Source organism: Ranitomeya imitator, chromosome 1 (assembly GCF_032444005.1).
Source record: "Ranitomeya imitator isolate aRanImi1 chromosome 1, aRanImi1.pri, whole genome shotgun sequence".
Lineage (NCBI taxonomy): Eukaryota > Metazoa > Chordata > Amphibia > Anura > Dendrobatidae > Ranitomeya > Ranitomeya imitator.
Genome location: NC_091282.1, coordinates 35,117,427 through 35,135,613, shown reverse-complemented (window position 1 = coordinate 35,135,613; position 18,187 = coordinate 35,117,427). Strand labels below are relative to the sequence as shown.

General features: G+C 48.5%; 1 protein-coding gene across 3 annotated transcripts in view; it reads left to right on the top strand.

The window, feature by feature from the left end:
- The window catches only part of DNAJC21 (DnaJ heat shock protein family (Hsp40) member C21), a 59,202-nt gene extending 58,045 nt beyond the window's left edge, over positions 1 to 1,157 (top strand). For 2 of the 3 annotated variants that reach the window (XM_069745966.1, XM_069745965.1), the window contains exons 11-12: positions 359 to 440; positions 758 to 1,061. In XM_069745966.1, coding sequence (XP_069602067.1) covers positions 359 to 440; positions 758 to 922 — 247 coding nt within the window. In that variant the 3' untranslated portion in view covers positions 923 to 1,061. Of the gene's footprint in view, positions 1 to 358; positions 441 to 757 lie in introns of all 3 variants that reach the window. The other variant, XM_069745964.1, reaches the window with a different exon arrangement.
- The last annotated feature ends 17,030 nt before the right edge of the window (positions 1,158 to 18,187 follow it).

The following is an 18,187-nucleotide window of genomic DNA, read 5'->3' as shown; positions in this document are numbered from 1 at the left end:
ATTATTTGCAACTCTGAACGAGAAATTTTCTTTGAAACCGTTAATTGCTCATGTATGATGACATTTCGCCTGGTTATGAGTGGGGGGGGGGAAGGCTCTGTTGTGAAGCGCTCAATTTCCCTGCAGCGCCCCCATAGGATAAATGAAGTATTACACAATCTCATACATATCAGTGGGTTGTGTCTGTGTGTTACAGGACGGAGTGGGGGAGGCTTTATGCTCCGGATACTATACACACGTCAATAACTGGATGTGTAAACCTAGTTCTCAAAACCAGAGACCCCCATTAGTCCGGTCGGTGCTGCCAGCATCTTCTAGTTGCTCCTGTACAATGTATATCTTTTTTTATTCCTTACAGAACAACAAAACTGAAGGGAAAGAAGGCAAAAGATTTAAAGAAAGCCGCCAAGGTGGCCGCCGCACCGGAAACCCCAGAGCAGGTAACTGGAGCTGTGTAATAAGCTTGTATATGGCAGATATGCTATAGAATCCTCATGGGGGGTATTCACAGAGGTGGGAGTCCAGGGCCGTGTTCACACTGCATGGACATTTTACAGCGCACACTGCCTCTTAATGTAACCCTGAATGTGGCAGCAGAGATGTTATAAATGGTGAAGAATTAGAAATACAAAGTATTTTGGAAACTTGCAAAACTTTTAATTATTCTCCGATTTTAACTTTTTAAAAGGGGAAAACGCACCTAAAAGTAATTCCTCAGCCGTCCCTTTAATAAGTCTACGTTTTCTTCTCTTCCCAGCAGACAGAACTATCGCTAAAGTGCAACACCTGCGGGACCGACTTTTCCACTCGCAATAAACTCTTTACCCACCTGAAGAACACGGGACACGCGCTCGCCGTCACTAACGCCCCGACGCACGCCGCAGCCGCCAAATCTAAGAAGGAAAAGCGGAAAAATAAATGACCCGACATGGGGGGACAGACGGACTGACTACTGCGGAGCCGAGGGACCGGGCGCTAACGCATGGGATTTATCTGACGCTAGTGAGAACTACTCTCCCCATCATCCCATCAGGATTGTCAGACACCCTGTGTGCCCGGAGGAGCGCTTGCTTGCTAAATACCGCCATATCATTTCTGCTAGGACAGCCTCACATGGAAAATTTTGGGATAATCATTAAAGGGGTTGTTTACCTTTCGAGCCATTTTTTTTTTTTTTTTTACTTAACCCCTTCCCGACCTTTGACGCCACGTAGGCGTCATGAAAGTCGGTGCCAATCCGACCCATGACGCCTATGCGGCGTCATGGAAAGATCGCGTCCCTGCAGATCGGGTGAAAGGGTTAACTCCCATTTCACCCGATCTGCAGGGACAGGGGGAGTGGTAGTTTAGCCCAGGGGGGGTGGCTTCACCCCCTCGTGGCTACGATCGCTCTGATTGGCTGTTGAAAGTGAAACTGCCAATCAGAGCGATTTGTAATATTTCACCCATTATAACGGGTGAAATATTACAATCCAGCCATGGCCGATGCTGAAATATCATCGGCCATGGCTGGAAATACTAGTGTGCCCCCACCCCACCCCTCCGATCGCCCCCCCACCCCCCCGATCTGGCCGGTACACTGCTCCGGCTCCCCTCCGCCCTGTGCTCCGCTCCCCCCCGTGCTCGTGTCCGCTCCCCCCGTGCTCCAATCACCCCCCCGTGCTCCAATCACCCCCCCTGCACTCCGATCCACCCCCCCCCCGTGCTCCGTTCCACCCCCCCGTGCTCCATTCCAGCCCCCCCGTGCTCCGTTCCACGCCCCCCGCGCTCCGTTCCACCCCTCCCGCGCTCCGATTCCCCCCCCCGTGCTCCGATCCCCCCCCCCGTGCTCCGATCCCCCCCCCCGTGGTCCCCCCCCACCCTATCATACTTACCGATCCAGCCGTGGTCCCGTCCGTCTTCTCCCGGGCGCCGCCATCTTCCAAAATGGCGGGCGCATGTGCAGTGCGCCCGCCGAATCTGCCGGCCGGCAGATTCGTTCCAAAGTGCATTTTGATCACTGAGATATAATCTATCTCAGTGATCAAAATAAAAAAAATAATAAATGACCCCCCCCCTTTGTCACCCCCATAGGTAGGGACAATAAAAAAATAAAGAAATTTTTTTTTTTCCACTAATGTTAGAATAGGGTTAGGGTTAGGGGTAGGGGTAGGGTTAGGGTTAGGGGTAGGGGTAGGGTTAGGGGTAGGGGTAGGGTTAGGGGTAGGGTTAGGGTTAGGGGTAGGGTTAGGGGTAGGGTTAGGGTTAGGAATGTGCACACGTATTCTGGTCCTCTGCGGATTTTTCCGCTGCGGATTTGATAAATCCGCAGTGCTAAACCGCTGCGGATTTATGGCGGATTTACCGCGTTTTTTTCTGCGCATTTCACTGCGGTTTTACAATTGCGATTTTCTATTGGAGCAGTTGTAAAACCGCTGCGGAATCCGCACAAAGAAGTGACATGCTGCGGAATGTAAACCGCTGCGTTTCCGTGCAGTTTTTCCGCAGCATGTGTACAGCGATTTTTGTTTCCCATAGGTTTACATTGAACTGTACACTCATGGGAAACTGCTGCGGATCCGCAGCGTTTTCCGCAGCGTGTGCACATACCTTTAGAATTAGGCTATGTGCAGACGGTGCGGATTTGGCTGCGGATTCGCAGCAGTGTTCCATCAGGTTTACAGTACCATGTAAACATATGAAAAACCAAATCCGCTGTGCCCGTGATGCGGAAAATACCGCGCGGGAACGCTGCGTTGTATTTTCCGCAGCATGTGAATTCTTTGTGCGGATTCCGCAGCGTTTTACACCTGTTCCTCAATAGGAATCCGCAGGTGAAATCCGCACAAAAAACACTGGAAATCCGCGGAAAATCCGCAGGTAAAACACAGTGCCTTTTACCCGCGGATTTTTCAAAAATGGTGCGGAAATATCTCACACGAATCCGCAACGTGGGCACATAGCCTTAGGGTTAGGGTTGGAATTAGTGTTGTGGTTAGGGGTGTGTTGGGGTTAGGGTTGTGATTAGGATTATGGCTACAGTTGGGATTAGGGTTAGGGGTGTGTTGGGGTTAGTGTTGGAGTTAGAATTGAGGGGTTACCACTGTTTAGGCACATCAGGGGTCTCCAAACGCAACATGGCGCCACCATTGATTCCAGCCAATCTCGTATTCAAAAAGTCAAATGGTGCTCCCTCACTTCCGAGCCCTGACGTGTGCCCAAACAGTGGTTTACCCCCACATATGGGGTACCAGCATACTCAGGACAAACTGCGCAACAATTACTGGGGTCCAATTTCTCCTGTTACCCTTGTGAATCTAAAAAAATGCTTGCTAAAACATAATTTTTGAGGAAAGAAAAATGATTTTTTATTTTCACGGATCTGTGTTCTAAACGTCTGTGAAGCACTTGGGGGTTCAAAGTGCTCACCACATATCTAGATAAGTTCCTTGGGGGGTCTAGTTTCTAAAATGGGGTCACTTGTGGGGGGTTTCTACTGTTTAGGCACACCAGGGGCTCTGCAAACGCAACGTGACACCCGCAGACCATTCCATCAAAGTCTGCATTTCAAAAGTCACTACTTCCCTTCTGAGCCCCGACGTGTGCCCAAACAGTGGTTTACCCCCACATATGGGGTATCAGCGTACTCAGGAGAAACTGGACAACAACTTTTGGGGTCCAATTTCTCCTGTAACCCTTGGGAAAATAAAAAATTCTGGGCTAAATAATTATTTTTGAGGAAAGAAAACGTATTTATTATTTTCACGGCTCTGCATTATAAACTTCTATGAAGCACTTGGGGGTTCAAAGTGCTCACCACACATCTAGATAAGTTCCTTTCAGGGTCTAGTTTCCAAAATGGGGTCACTTGTGGGGGGTTTCTACTGTTTAGGCACATCAGGGGCTCTGCAAACGCAACGTGACGCCCGCAGAGCATTCCATCAAAGTCTGCATTTCAAAACGTCACTACTTCAATTCCAAGCCCCGGCATGTGCCCAAACAGTAGTTTACCCCCACATATGGGGTATCACCGTACTCAGGAGAAACTGGACAACAAATATTGGGGTCAAATTTCTCCTGTTACCCTTGGGAAAAATAAAAAACTCTGGGCTAAATAATTATTTTTGAGGAAAGAAAACGTATTTATTATTTTCACGGCTCTGCATTATAAACTTCTATGAAGCACTTGGGGGTTCAAAGTGCTCACCACACATCTAGATAAGTTCCTTTGGGGGTCTAGTTTCCAAAATGGGGTCACTTGTGGGGGGTTTCTACTGTTAAGCCACATCAGGGGCTCTGCAAACGCAACGTGACGCCCACAGAGCATTCCATCAAAGTCTGCATTTCAAAACGTCACTACTTCACTTCCGAGCCCCGGCATGTGCCCAAACAGTGATTTACCCCCACATATGGGGTATCAGCGTACTCAGGAGAAACTGGACAACAACTTTTGGGGTCAAATTTCTCCTGTTACCCTTGGGAAAATAAAAAATTGCAGGCTAAAAGATCATTTTTGAGAAAATAATTTTTTTTTTTTTTTTCATGGCTCTGCGTTATAAACTTCTGTGAAGCACTTGGGGGTTCAAAGTCCTCACCACACATCTAGATTAGTTCCTTTGGGGGTCTAGTTTCTAAAATGGTGTCATTTCTGGGGGATCTCCAATGTTTAGGCACACAGGGGCTCTCCAAACGTGACATGGTGTCCGCTAATGATTGGAGCTAATTTTCCATTTAAAAAGCCAAATGGCGTGCCATCCCTTCCGAGCCCTGCCGTGCGCCCAAACAGTGGTTTACCCCCACATATGGGGTATCAGCGTACTCAGGACAAACTGGACAACAATATTTGGGGTCCAATTTCTCCTATTATCCTTGGCAAAATAGGAAATTCCAGGCTAAAAAATCATTTTTGAGGAAAGAAAAATTATTTTTTATTTTCATGGCTCTGCGTTATAAACTTCTGTGAAGCACCTGGGGGTTTAAAGTGCTCAATATGCATCTAGATAAGTTCCTTGGGGGGTCTAGTTTCCAAAATGGGGTCACTTGTGCGGGAGCTCCAATGTTTAGGCACACAGGGGCTCTCCAAACGCGACATGGTGTCCGCTAACAATTGGAGCTAATTTTCCATTCAAAAAGTCAAATGGCGCGCCTTCTCTTCCGAGCCCTGCCGAGTGCCCAAACAGTGGTTTACCCCCACATATGAGGTATCGGCGTACTCGGGAGAAATTGCCCAACAAATTTTATGATCCATTTTATCCTACTGCCCATGTGAAAATGAAAAAATTGAGGCGAAAAGAATTTTTTTGTGAAAAAAAAGTACTTTTTCATTTTTACAGATCAATTTGTGAAGCACCTGAGGGTTTAAAGTGCTCACTAGGCATCTAAATTAGTTCCTTGGGGGGTCTAGTTTCCAAAATGGGGTCACTTGTGGGGGAGCGCCAATGTTTAGGCACACAGGAGCTATCCAAACGCGACATGGTGTCCGCTAACGATGGAAATAATTTTTCATTCAAAAAGTCAAATGGCGCTCCTTCCCTTCCGAGCCTTACCATGTGCCCAAACAGTGGTTTACCCCCACTTGTGAGGTATTGGTGTACTCAGGAGAAATTGCCCAACACATTTTAGGATCCATTTTATCCTGTTGCCCATGTGAAAATGAAAAAATTGAGGCTAAAAGAATTTTTTTGTGAAAAAAAAGTACTTTTTCATTTTTACGGATCAATTTGTGAAGCACCTGGGGGTTCAAAGTGCTCACTATGCATCTAGATAAGTTCCTTGGGGCGTCTAGTTTCCAAAATGGGGTCACTTGTGGGGGAGCGCCAATTTTTAGGCACACGGGGGCTCTCCAAACGTGACATGGTGTCCGCTAAAGAGTGGAGCCAATTTTTGATTCAAAAAGTCAAATGGCGCTCCTTCCCTTCCAAGCCCTGCCGTGCGCCAAAACAGTGGTTTACCCCCACATATGAGGTATCAGCGTACTCAGGACAAATTGGACAACAACTTTCGTGGTTCAGTTTCTCCTTTTACCATTGGGAAAATAAAAAAATTGTTGCTAAAAGATAATTTTTGTGACTAAAAAGTTAAATGTTCATTTTTTCCTTCCATGTTGCTTCTGCTGCTGTGAAGCACCTGAAGGGTTAATAAACTTCTTGAATGTGGTTTTGAGTACCTTGAGGGGTGCAGTTTTTAGAATGGTGTCACTTTTGGGTATTTTCAGCCATATAGACCCCTCAAACTGACTTCAAATGTGAGGTGGTCCCTAAAAAAAATGGTTTTGTAAATTTCGTTGTAAAAATGACAAATCGCTGGTCGAATTTTAACCCTTATAACTTCCTAACAAAAAAAAATTTTGTTTCCAAAATTGTGCTGATGTAAAGTAAACATGTGGGAAATGTTATTTATTAACTATTTTGTGTCACATATCTCTCTGGTTTAACAGAATAAAAATTCAAAATGTGAAAATTGCGAAATTTTCAAAATTTTCGCCAAATTTCCGTGTTTATCACAAATAAATGCAGAATTTATTGACCTAAATTTACCACTAACATGAAGCCCAATATGTCACGAAAAAACAATCTCAGAACCGCTAGGATCCGTTGAAGCGTTCCTGAGTTATTACCTCATAAAGGGACACTGGTCAGAATTGCAAAAAACGGCAAGGTCTTTAAGGTCAAAATAGGCTGGGTCTTGAAGGGGTTAAATTCATTTTTTTTTAGCAAGAAAAAAATTTTTGCATTTGGGTTCTAGTTAAAAATGTATCGCTGGCTGCAGAATGAGTTAACTGAGGATCCTTCAGCGAGCTCCTTCTTGCAGGGAGAGTTCATAACTCTTTGTTCTGTCTTTTTTCCTGAGCTCCTTTCAGCCGATTTCTGACCACAGATCACATTAAAGCTGCATATACATCGAAACAAAGAGGCTCTAATAGCAAAATGATGCACAATGTTTAATGAAACCCAATTGCAAAAATAATTTTTAGTCCCAAATACATGCATTTAAGTAAAAAGAAAAAAAGTATAATCCCTTTTTAATGCATTTTTTTTTTATTTGGAAAAGGGGGTGACGTAAGGAAAAGCAAAGTATGGAACTGGCTTATGGTAGGGAGGCAAATTTATTATGCGGTGAGCGCTGGTGAAGTTTCGACTTATCTGGTTGTATCCCGTATCCAAGATTTGGGACTGCAGTACAGCTGTTATAGAGCTATTCTCCCATGGAGCACCATATGGCGGCACATAAAACCTGAGGGGACAGATTCTCAGATCTTCTTTGTCGCTCCCATGTGTTACTTATGCATTTTGTGATCAGCCCATTGATTTTAATGGGAGCCCTGCAGACATAATTGTTACTTACTCGCCTCTTCGTTGTTCCTCTCTGCCAATTGAGACTTAGCCGTTCTATGATTCCCAGGAACGCTGCACCTTGTGATTGGCTGCAGCGGTAATGTGACTTAAACAGCTTCTCATTGGATGTTTTTCTAATGATTCGCTGTTCAGAGTTACCTAACCGCTGCAACCAATCACATGCTGCAGCGGTCCTGTGGAACATAGAACAGTGAAGTCTCAATTGTGCCGAATCAAGGTGAGTGGTAGTAGGAATGCATCAATTAATTTTTCCTTTTTTTTTTGTTACTGACAACTCTTACTGTCCTATAGAAAAATACGTCATCCATTTTATATGGCCTTGAACACCTTTTGTTGCCCTTTGTAAATAAATTTTTATTTTTATCGGCTCGACAAATCAAAACAAAATTAAACCAATTTTTCATTAAATCCTCGTTTAAAAAATATTTAATTATTTCGATCTACAGCTCCTGCGCAGACCTACGTGTCTCCATGGTAACAGACTACAAACAAACCCTCTGTAGTCTGATCCTGCAGTTATTCTACTGGTCTGCGTAGAAGATGAAAACCTAAAATCAGTAGGAGACTTTTAATCAGGCAGCTTAATCTCTCATTTTAGTTGCAACGGGCCATAAAAAAAATTGGGTGGAAAAAGTGGGAATGCCCTTTAAGTATCCGTGTCATGTGATCGGTTTGATCACGGAGATGAGAGTTAATTAGAATGAGCCACTTCCTTTACTCATTCATGGAAGTTTTTAAAGTAATTTCCACTAATATGAATCACCTTCTTGGGGATTATCTACTTTCCCTTTAAATCAATATTTGCAGGAACATGCTTTAGGGTTGCTGGCAAAGCGATGCACTCGGCTCTGCTGCATCTGCTCACCGGGCTCTGCTGCATCTGTCGGATTTACACCTCGGAGATGGAGTCTTGCTTGGCTGTTGTCTTTAATGTTTAGAAGTAGTAAAAGGCTTATTGATGACCTAGCAGGAGAAGGTTCATGGCTTATTCACTCCCAATCCCTGGATTAATGTGTCGCTCACTATCGCTAGGAGGTGCGGACAAGAATTTCACTGCTTAGCCTTAAAGGGAGAGTGTCAGCGCAAACCGACAGTGTGAGCTAAGCACATTGCCTTGTAGGCGCTTTCTCCCCCTATAAAAATCTCACCTTTTTAGTGATCTAATCTCTAAATAGACTAATTAGGCTGCTCGGCGCACCCCGAGTGTGGCCAAGAGGCTCAGCGCACCGTCCCGCTCACTGGTTTTGGCATGCCTCCGCCTCCCTTATTTGTGACTGACAGCACCTACCTGAGCTATCGCTGCAGGCAAAGCTTGTGAGTCAGCGCTGTCAATCACCAGCGAGAGAGGCGGGGCATGCAGAGCCAGTGGATGGAACGGAGCACTGACACACGGGTCGCACCGAGCAGGGAAAGCGATTAGATTATTAAAGGTGTGATGTTACCTACAAGCTGTGTGCTCAGTGAATACTGTCAGTTCGAGCTCACACACTTTAAGATCTCCACATTTCCTCTGCATCCATCTTTTCTGTCAAGTTATTGTATTTGTGGTTTTTCCACCTTGTACAGCTGAAAATAAATTATTTTATTACCACAAGTTGCCTGGGATCATTCTTATAAGTATTAATTGATAGCTTTTCCCAATATCCAGACCCTGATGATCCATCTACGGTGGTGGGGGCAGACACAGGTTCTGAAACAGTGACTTTCAGCCATAGATTTAAAATGTAACTATTGTTTCACCAGAACTTGCAGCAGAATGACTGTTGGCCTCTAGCTCCTCCCTAGAATGTCTGTCTGCCTCTAGCTCCTCCCTAGAATGTCTGTGTCTGCCTCTAGCTCCTCCCTAGAATGTCTGTGTCTGCCTCTAGCTCCTCCCTAGAATGTCTGTGTCTGTCTCTCACTCCTCCCTAGAATGTCTGTGTCTGCCTCTAGCTCCTCCCTAGAATGTCTGTGTCGGCCTGTAGCTCCTCCCTAGAATGTCTGTGTCTGCCTCTAGCTCCTCCCTAGAATGTCTGTGTCTGCCTCTTGCTCCTCAATAGAATGTCTGTGTCTGCCTCTAGCTCCTCCCTATAATGTCTGTGTTCCTCTAGCTCCTCCCTAGAATGTCTGTGTCTGCCTCTAGCTCCTCCCTAGAATGTCGGTCTCTGTCTCTAGCTCCACCTTAGAATGGCTGTGTCTGCCTCTAGCTCCTCCCTAGAATGTCTGTCTTCCTCTAGCTCCTCCCTAGAATGTCTGTGTCTGCCTCTAGCTCCTCCCTAGAATGTCTGTGTCTGCCTCTAGCTCCTCCCTAGAATGTCGGTCTCTGTCTCTAGCTCCACCTTAGAATGGCTGTGTCTGCCTCTAGCTCCTCCCTAGAATGTCTGTCTTCCTCTAGCTCCTCCCTAGAATGTCTGTGTCTGCCTCTAGCTCCTCCCTAGAATGTCTGTGTTCCTCTAGCTCCTCCCTAGAATGTCGGTCTCTGTCTCTAGCTCCACCTTAGAATGGCTGTGTCTGCCTCTAGCTCCTCCCTAGAATGTCTGTCTTCCTCTAGCTCCTCCCTAGAATGTCTGTCTGCCTCTAGCTCCTCCCTAGAATGTCTGTGTCTGCCTCTAGCTCCTCCCTAGAATGTCTGTGTCTGCCTCTAGCTCCTCCCTAGAATGTCTGTCTGCCTCTAGCTCCTCCCTAGAATGTCTGTGTCTGCCTCTAGCTCCTCCCTAGAATGTCTGTGTCTGCCTCTAGCTCCTCCCTAGAATGTCTGTGTCTGCCTCTAGCTCCTCCCTAGAATGTCTGTGTCGGCCTCTAGCTCCTCCCTAGAATGTCTGTGTCGGCCTCTAGCTCCTCCCTAGAATGTCTGTGTCTGCCTCTTGCTCCTCAATAGAATGTCTGTGTCTGCCTCTTGCTCCTCCCTAGAATGTCTGTGTGTTCCTCTAGCTCCTCCGTAGAATGTCTGTCTGCCTCTAGCTCCTCCCTAGAATGTCTGTGTCTGTCTCTCGCTCCTCCCTAGAATGTCTGTGTCTGCCTCTAGCTCCTCCCTAGAATGTCTGTGTCGGCCTCTAGCTCCTCCCTAGAATGCCTGTGTCTGCCTCTTGCTCCTCAATAGAATGTCTGTGTCTGCCTCTAGCTCCTCCCTATAATGTCTGTGTTCCTCTAGCTCCTCCCTAGAATGTCTGTCTGCCTCTAGCTCCTCCCTAGAATGTCTGTGTCTGCCTCTAGCTCCTCCCTAGAATGTCTGTCTGCCTCTAGCTCCTCCCTAGAATGGCTGTGTCTGCCTCTAGCTCCTCCCTAGAATGTCTGTGTCTGCCTCTAGCTCCTCCCTAGAATGTCTGTGTCTGCCTCTAGCTCCTCCCTAGAATGTCTGTCTGCCTCTAGCTCCTCCCTAGAATGTCTGTGTCTGCCTCTAGCTCCTCCCTAGAATGTCTGTCTGCCTCTAGCTCCTCCCTAGAATGTCTGTCTGCCTCTAGCTCCTCCCTAGAATGTCTGTCTGACTCTAGCTCCTCCCTAGAATGTCTGTCTCTGCCTCTAGCTCCTCCCTAGAATGTCTGTCTGCCTCTAGCTCCTCCCTAGAATGTCTGTGTCTGCCTCTAGCTCCTCCCTAGAATGTCTGTGTCTGCCTCTAGCTCCTCCCTAGAATGTCTGTGTCTGTCTCTCGCTCCTCCCTAGAGTGTCTGTCTCTCGCTCCTCCCTAGAATGTCTGTCTGCCTCTAGCTCCTCCCTAGAATGGCTGTGTCTGCCTCTAGCTCCTCCCTAGAATGGCTGTGTCTGCCTCTAGCTCCTCCCTAGAATGTCTGTGTCTGCCTCTAGCTCCTCCCTAGAATGTCTGTGTCTGCCTCTAGCTCCTCCCTAGAATGTCTGTGTCTGCCTCTAGCTCCTCCCTAGAATGTCTGTGTCTGCCTCTAGCTCCTCCCTAGAATGTCTGTGTCTGCCTCTAGCTCCTCCCTAGAATGTCTGTCTGCCTCTAGCTCCTCCCTAGAATGTCTGTGTCTGCCTCTAGCTCCTCCCTAGAATGTCTGTCTGCCTCTAGCTCCTCCCTAGAATGTCTGTGTCTGTCTCTCGCTCCTCCCTAGAATGTCTGTCTGCCTCTCGCTCCTCCCTAGAATGTCTGTGTCTGCCTCTAGCTCCTCCCTAGAATGGCTGTGTCTGCCTCTAGCTCCTCCCTAGAATGGCTGTGTCTGCCTCTAGCTCCTCCCTAGAATGGCTGTGTCTGCCTCTAGCTCCTCCCTAGAATGGCTGTGTCTGCCTCTAGCTCCTCCCTAGAATGTCTGTGTCTGCCTCTAGCTCCTCCCTAGAATGTCTGTGTCTGCCTCTAGCTCCTCCCTAGAATGTCTGTGTCTGCCTCTAGCTCCTCCCTAGAATGTCTGTCTGCCTCTAGCTCCTCCCTAGAATGTCTGTGTCTGCCTCTAGCTCCTCCCTAGAATGTCTGTCTGCCTCTAGCTCCTCCCTAGAATGTCTGTCGGCCTCTAGCTCCTCCCTAGAATGTCTGTCTGCCTCTAGCTCCTCCCTAGAATGTCTGTGTCTGCCTCTTGCTCCTCAATAGAATGTCTGTGTCTGCCTCTAGCTCCTCCCTAGAATGTCTGTCTGCCTCTAGCTCCTCCCTAGAATGTCTGTATTCCTCTAGCTCCTCCCTAGAATGTCTGTGTTCCTCTAGCTCCTCCCTAGAATGTCTGTCTGCCTCTAGCTCCTCCCTAGAATGTCTGTGTCGGCCTGTAGCTCCTCCCTAGAATGTCTGTCTCTGTCTCTAGCTCCTCCCTAGAATGGCTGTGTTCCTCTATTCCCTAGAATTTCTGCCTCTAGCTCCTCCCTAGAATGTCTGTGTCTGCCTGTAGCTCCTCCCTAGAATGTCTGTCGGCCTGTAGCTCCTCCCTAGAATGTCTGTCTGCCTCTAGCTCCTCCCTAGAATGTCTGTGTCTGCCTCTTGCTCCTCAATAGAATGTCTGTGTCTGCCTCTAGCTCCTCCCTAGAATGTCTGTGTCTGCCTCTTGCTCCTCCCTAGAATGTCTGTCTGCCTCTTGCTCCTCCCTAGAATGTCTGTGTCTGCCTCTAGCTCCTCCCTAGAATGTCTGTGTTCCTCTAGCTCCTCCCTAGAATGTCTGTGTCGGCCTGTAGCTCCTCCCTAGAATGTCTGTGTATTCCTCTAGCTCCTCCCTAGAATGTCTGTGTTCCTCTAGCTCCTCCCTAGAATGTCTGCCTCTAGCTCCTCCCTAGAATGTCTGTGTCTGTCTCTCGCTCCTCCCTAGAATGTCTGTGTCTGCCTCTAGCTCCTCCCTAGAATGGCTGTGTCTGCCTCTAGCTCCTCCCTAGAATGTCTGTGTCTGCCTCTAGCTCCTCCCTAGAATGTCTGTGTCTGCCTCTAGCTCCTCCCTAGAATGTCTGTGTCTGCCTCTAGCTCCTCCCTAGAATGTCTGTGTCTGCCTCTAGCTCCTCCCTAGAATGTCTGTGTCTGCCTCTAGCTCCTCCCTAGAATGTCTGTCTGCCTCTAGCTCCTCCCTAGAATGTCTGTGTCTGCCTCTAGCTCCTCCCTAGAATGTCTGTCTGCCTCTAGCTCCTCCCTAGAATGTCTGTGTCTGTCTCTCGCTCCTCCCTAGAATGTCTGTCTGCCTCTCGCTCCTCCCTAGAATGTCTGTGTCTGCCTCTAGCTCCTCCCTAGAATGGCTGTGTCTGCCTCTAGCTCCTCCCTAGAATGGCTGTGTCTGCCTCTAGCTCCTCCCTAGAATGGCTGTGTCTGCCTCTAGCTCCTCCCTAGAATGGCTGTGTCTGCCTCTAGCTCCTCCCTAGAATGTCTGTGTCTGCCTCTAGCTCCTCCCTAGAATGTCTGTGTCTGCCTCTAGCTCCTCCCTAGAATGTCTGTGTCTGCCTCTAGCTCCTCCCTAGAATGTCTGTCTGCCTCTAGCTCCTCCCTAGAATGTCTGTGTCTGCCTCTAGCTCCTCCCTAGAATGTCTGTCTGCCTCTAGCTCCTCCCTAGAATGTCTGTCGGCCTCTAGCTCCTCCCTAGAATGTCTGTCTGCCTCTAGCTCCTCCCTAGAATGTCTGTGTCTGCCTCTTGCTCCTCAATAGAATGTCTGTGTCTGCCTCTAGCTCCTCCCTAGAATGTCTGTCTGCCTCTAGCTCCTCCCTAGAATGTCTGTATTCCTCTAGCTCCTCCCTAGAATGTCTGTGTTCCTCTAGCTCCTCCCTAGAATGTCTGTCTGCCTCTAGCTCCTCCCTAGAATGTCTGTGTCGGCCTGTAGCTCCTCCCTAGAATGTCTGTCTCTGTCTCTAGCTCCTCCCTAGAATGGCTGTGTTCCTCTATTCCCTAGAATTTCTGCCTCTAGCTCCTCCCTAGAATGTCTGTGTCTGCCTGTAGCTCCTCCCTAGAATGTCTGTCGGCCTGTAGCTCCTCCCTAGAATGTCTGTCTGCCTCTAGCTCCTCCCTAGAATGTCTGTGTCTGCCTCTTGCTCCTCAATAGAATGTCTGTGTCTGCCTCTAGCTCCTCCCTAGAATGTCTGTGTCTGCCTCTTGCTCCTCCCTAGAATGTCTGTCTGCCTCTTGCTCCTCCCTAGAATGTCTGTGTCTGCCTCTAGCTCCTCCCTAGAATGTCTGTGTTCCTCTAGCTCCTCCCTAGAATGTCTGTGTCGGCCTGTAGCTCCTCCCTAGAATGTCTGTGTATTCCTCTAGCTCCTCCCTAGAATGTCTGTGTTCCTCTAGCTCCTCCCTAGAATGTCTGCCTCTAGCTCCTCCCTAGAATGTCTGTGTCTGTCTCTCGCTCCTCCCTAGAATGTCTGTGTCTGCCTCTAGCTCCTCCCTAGAATGTCTGTGTCTGCCTCTAGCTCCTCCCTAGAATGTCTGAGTCTGCCTCTAGCTCCTCCCTAGAATGTCTGTGTCTGCCTCTAGCTCCTCCCTAGAATGTCTGTCTGCCTCTTGCTCCTCAATAGAATGTCTGTGTCTGCCTCTTGCTCCTCCCTAGAATGTCTGTGTCTGCCTCTTGCTCCTCCCTAGAATGTCTGTGTGTTCCTCTAGCTCCTCCGTAGAATGTCTGTGTCTGCCTCTAGCTCCTCCCTAGAATGTCTGTGTGTTCCTCTAGCTCCTCCCTAGAATGTCTGTGTCTGCCTCTTGCTCCTCAATAGAATGTCTGTGTCTGCCTCTTGCTCCTCCCTAGAATGTCTGTGTCTGCCTCTAGCTCCTCCCTAGAATGTCTGTGTCTGCCTCTTGCTCCTCCCTAGAATGTCTGTGTTCCTCTAGCTCCTCCCTAGAATGTCTGTGTCTGCCTCTAGCTCCTCCCTAGAATGTCTGTGTCTGCCTCTAGCTCCTCCCTAGAATGTCTGTGTATTCCTCTAGTTCCTCCCTAGAATGTCTGTGTATTCCTCTAGCTCCTCCCTAGAATGTCTGTCGGCCTGTAGCTCCTCCCTAGAATGTCTGTCTGCCTCTAGCTCCTCCCTAGAATGTCTGTGTATTCCTCTAGCTCCTCCCTAGAATGTCTGTGTTCCTCTAGCTCCTCCCTAGAATGTCTGTGTCTGCCTCTAGCTCCTCCCTAGAATGTCTGTGTATGTATTCTTCTAGCTCCTCCCTAGAATGTCTGTGTTCCTCTAGCTCCTCCCTAGAATGTCTGTGTCTGCCTCTAGCTCCTCCCTAGAATGTCTGTGTCTGCCTCTAGCTCCTCCCTAGAATGTCTGTGTCTGCCTCTAGCTCCTCCCTAGAATGTCTGTGTCTGCCTCTAGCTCCTCCCTAGAATGTCTGTGTGTTCCTCTAGCTCCTCCCTAGAATGTCTGTCTGCCTCTAGCTCCTCCCTAGAATGTCTGTGTATTCCTCTAGCTCCTCCCTAGAATGTGTGTGTTCCTCTAGCTCCTCCCTAGAATGTCTGTGTTCCTCTAGCTCCTCCCTAGAATGTCCGTGTGTTCCTCTAGCTCCTCCCTAGAATGTCTGTGTGTTCCTCTAGCTCCTCCCTAGAATGTCTGTGTGTTCCTCTAGCTCCTCCCTAGAATGTCTGTGTCTGCCTCTAGCTCCTCCCTAGAATGTCTGTGTATTCCTCTAGCTCCTCCCTAGAATGTCTGTGTCTGCCTCTAGCTCCTCCCTAAAATGTCTGTGTTCCTCTAGCTCCTCCCTAGAATGTCTGTATTCCTCTAGCTCCTCCCTAGAATGTCTGTGTGTTCCTCTAGCTCCTCCCTAGAATGTCTGTGTGTTCCTCTAGCTCCTCCCTAGAATGTCTGTGTATTCCTCTAGCTCCTCCCTAGAATGTCTGTGTCTGCCTCTAGCTCCTCCCTAGAATGTCTGTCGGCCTGTAGCTTCTCCCTAGAATGTCTGTGTGTTCCTCTAGCTCCTCCCTAGAATGTCTGTGTGTTCCTCTAGCTCCTCCCTAGAATGTCTGTGTATTCCTCTAGCTCCTCCCTAGAATGTCTGTGTGTTCCTCTAGCTCCTCCCTAGAATGTCTGTCGGCCTGTAGCTCCTCCCTAGAATGTCTGTGTCTGCCTCTAGCTCCTCCCTAGAATGTCTGTCTGCCTCTAGCTCCTCCCTAGAATGTCTGTGTCTGCCTCTAGCTCCTCCCTAGAATGTCTGTCGGCCTCTAGCTCCTCCCTAGAATGTCTGTCTGCCTCTAGCTCCTCCCTAGAATGTCTGTGTCTGCCTCTTGCTCCTCAATAGAATGTCTGTGTCTGCCTCTAGCTCCTCCCTAGAATGTCTGTCTGCCTCTAGCTCCTCCCTAGAATGTCTGTATTCCTCTAGCTCCTCCCTAGAATGTCTGTGTTCCTCTAGCTCCTCCCTAGAATGTCTGTCTGCCTCTAGCTCCTCCCTAGAATGTCTGTGTCGGCCTGTAGCTCCTCCCTAGAATGTCTGTCTCTGTCTCTAGCTCCTCCCTAGAATGGCTGTGTTCCTCTATTCCCTAGAATTTCTGCCTCTAGCTCCTCCCTAGAATGTCTGTGTCTGTCTCTCGCTCCTCCCTAGAATGTCTGTGTCTGCCTGTAGCTCCTCCCTAGAATGTCTGTCGGCCTGTAGCTCCTCCCTAGAATGTCTGCCTCTAGCTCCTCCCTAGAATGTCTGTGTCTGCCTCTTGCTCCTCAATAGAATGTCTGTGTCTGCCTCTAGCTCCTCCCTAGAATGTCTGTGTCTGCCTCTTGCTCCTCCCTAGAATGTCTGTCTGCCTCTTGCTCCTCCCTAGAATGTCTGTGTCTGCCTCTAGCTCCTCCCTAGAATGTCTGTGTTCCTCTAGCTCCTCCCTAGAATGTCTGTGTCTGCCTCTAGCTCCTCCCTAGAATGTCTGTGTCGGCCTGTAGCTCCTCCCTAGAATGTCTGTGTATTCCTCTAGCTCCTCCCTAGAATGTCTGTGTTCCTCTAGCTCCTCCCTAGAATGTCTGTCTGCCTCTAGCTCCTCCCTAGAATGTCTGTGTCTGTCTCTCGCTCCTCCCTAGAATGTCTGTGTCTGCCTCTAGCTCCTCCCTAGAATGTCTGTGTCTGCCTCTAGCTCCTCCCTAGAATGTCTGAGTCTGCCTCTAGCTCCTCCCTAGAATGTCTGAGTCTGCCTCTAGCTCCTCCCTAGAATGTCTGTGTCTGCCTCTAGCTCCTCCCTAGAATGTCTGTCTACCTCTTGCTCCTCAATAGAATGTCTGTGTCTGCCTCTTGCTCCTCCCTAGAATGTCTGTGTCTGCCTCTTGCTCCTCCCTAGAATGTCTGTGTGTTCCTCTAGCTCCTCCGTAGAATGTCTGTGTCTGCCTCTAGCTCCTCCCTAGAATGTCTGTCTGCCTCTTGCTCCTCCCTAGAATGTCTGTGTCTGCCTCTAGCTCCTCCCTAGAATGTCTGTGTCTGCCTCTAGCTCCTCCCTAGAATGTCTGTGTATTCCTCTAGCTCCTCCCTAGAATGTCTGTGTATTCCTCTAGCTCCTCCCTAGAATGTCTGTGTATTCCTCTTGCTCCTACCTAGAATGTCTGTATTCATCTAGCTCCTCCCTAGAATGTCTGTGTCTGCCTCTTGCTCCTCCCTAGAATGTCTGTGTTCCTCTAGCTCCTCCCTAGAATGTCTGTGTCTGCCTCTAGCTCCTCCCTAGAATGTCTGTGTCTGCCTCTAGCTCCTCCCTAGAATGTCTGTGTATTCCTCTAGTTCCTCCCTAGAATGTCTGTGTATTCCTCTAGCTCCTCCCTAGAATGTCTGTGTCGGCCTGTAGCTCCTCCCTAGAATGTCTGTGTCTGCCTCTAGCTCCTCCCTAGAATGTCTGTGTATGTATTCTTCTAGCTCCTCCCTAGAATGTCTGTGTTCCTCTAGCTCCTCCCTAGAATGTCTGTGTCTGCCTCTAGCTCCTCCCTAGAATGTCTGTGTCTGCCTCTAGCTCCTCCCTAGAATGTCTGTGTCTGCCTCTAGCTCCTCCCTAGAATGTCTGTGTCTGCCTCTAGCTCCTCCCTAGAATGTCTGTGTTCCTCTAGCTCCTCCCTAGAATGTCTGTCTGCCTCTAGCTCCTCCCTAGAATGTCTGTGTATTCCTCTAGCTCCTCCCTAGAATGTCTGTGTGTTCCTCTAGCTCCTCCCTAGAATGTCTGTGTGTTCCTCTAGCTCCTCCCTAGAATGTCCGTGTGTTCCTCTAGCTCCTCCCTAGAATGTCCGTGTGTTCCTCTAGCTCCTCCCTAGAATGTCTGTGTGTTCCTCTAGCTCCTCCCTAGAATGTCTGTGTGTTCCTCTAGCTCCTCCCTAGAATGTCTGTGTCTGCCTCTAGCTCCTCCCTAGAATGTCTGTGTCTGCCTCTAGCTCCTCCCTAGAATGTCTGTGTATTCCTCTAGCTCCTCCCTAGAATGTCTGTGTATTCCTCTAGCTCCTCCCTAGAATGTCTGTGTGTTCCTCTAGCTCCTCCCTAGAATGTCTGTCGGCCTGTAGCTCCTCCCTAGAATGTCTGTCTCTGTCTCTAGCTCCTCCCTAGAATGGC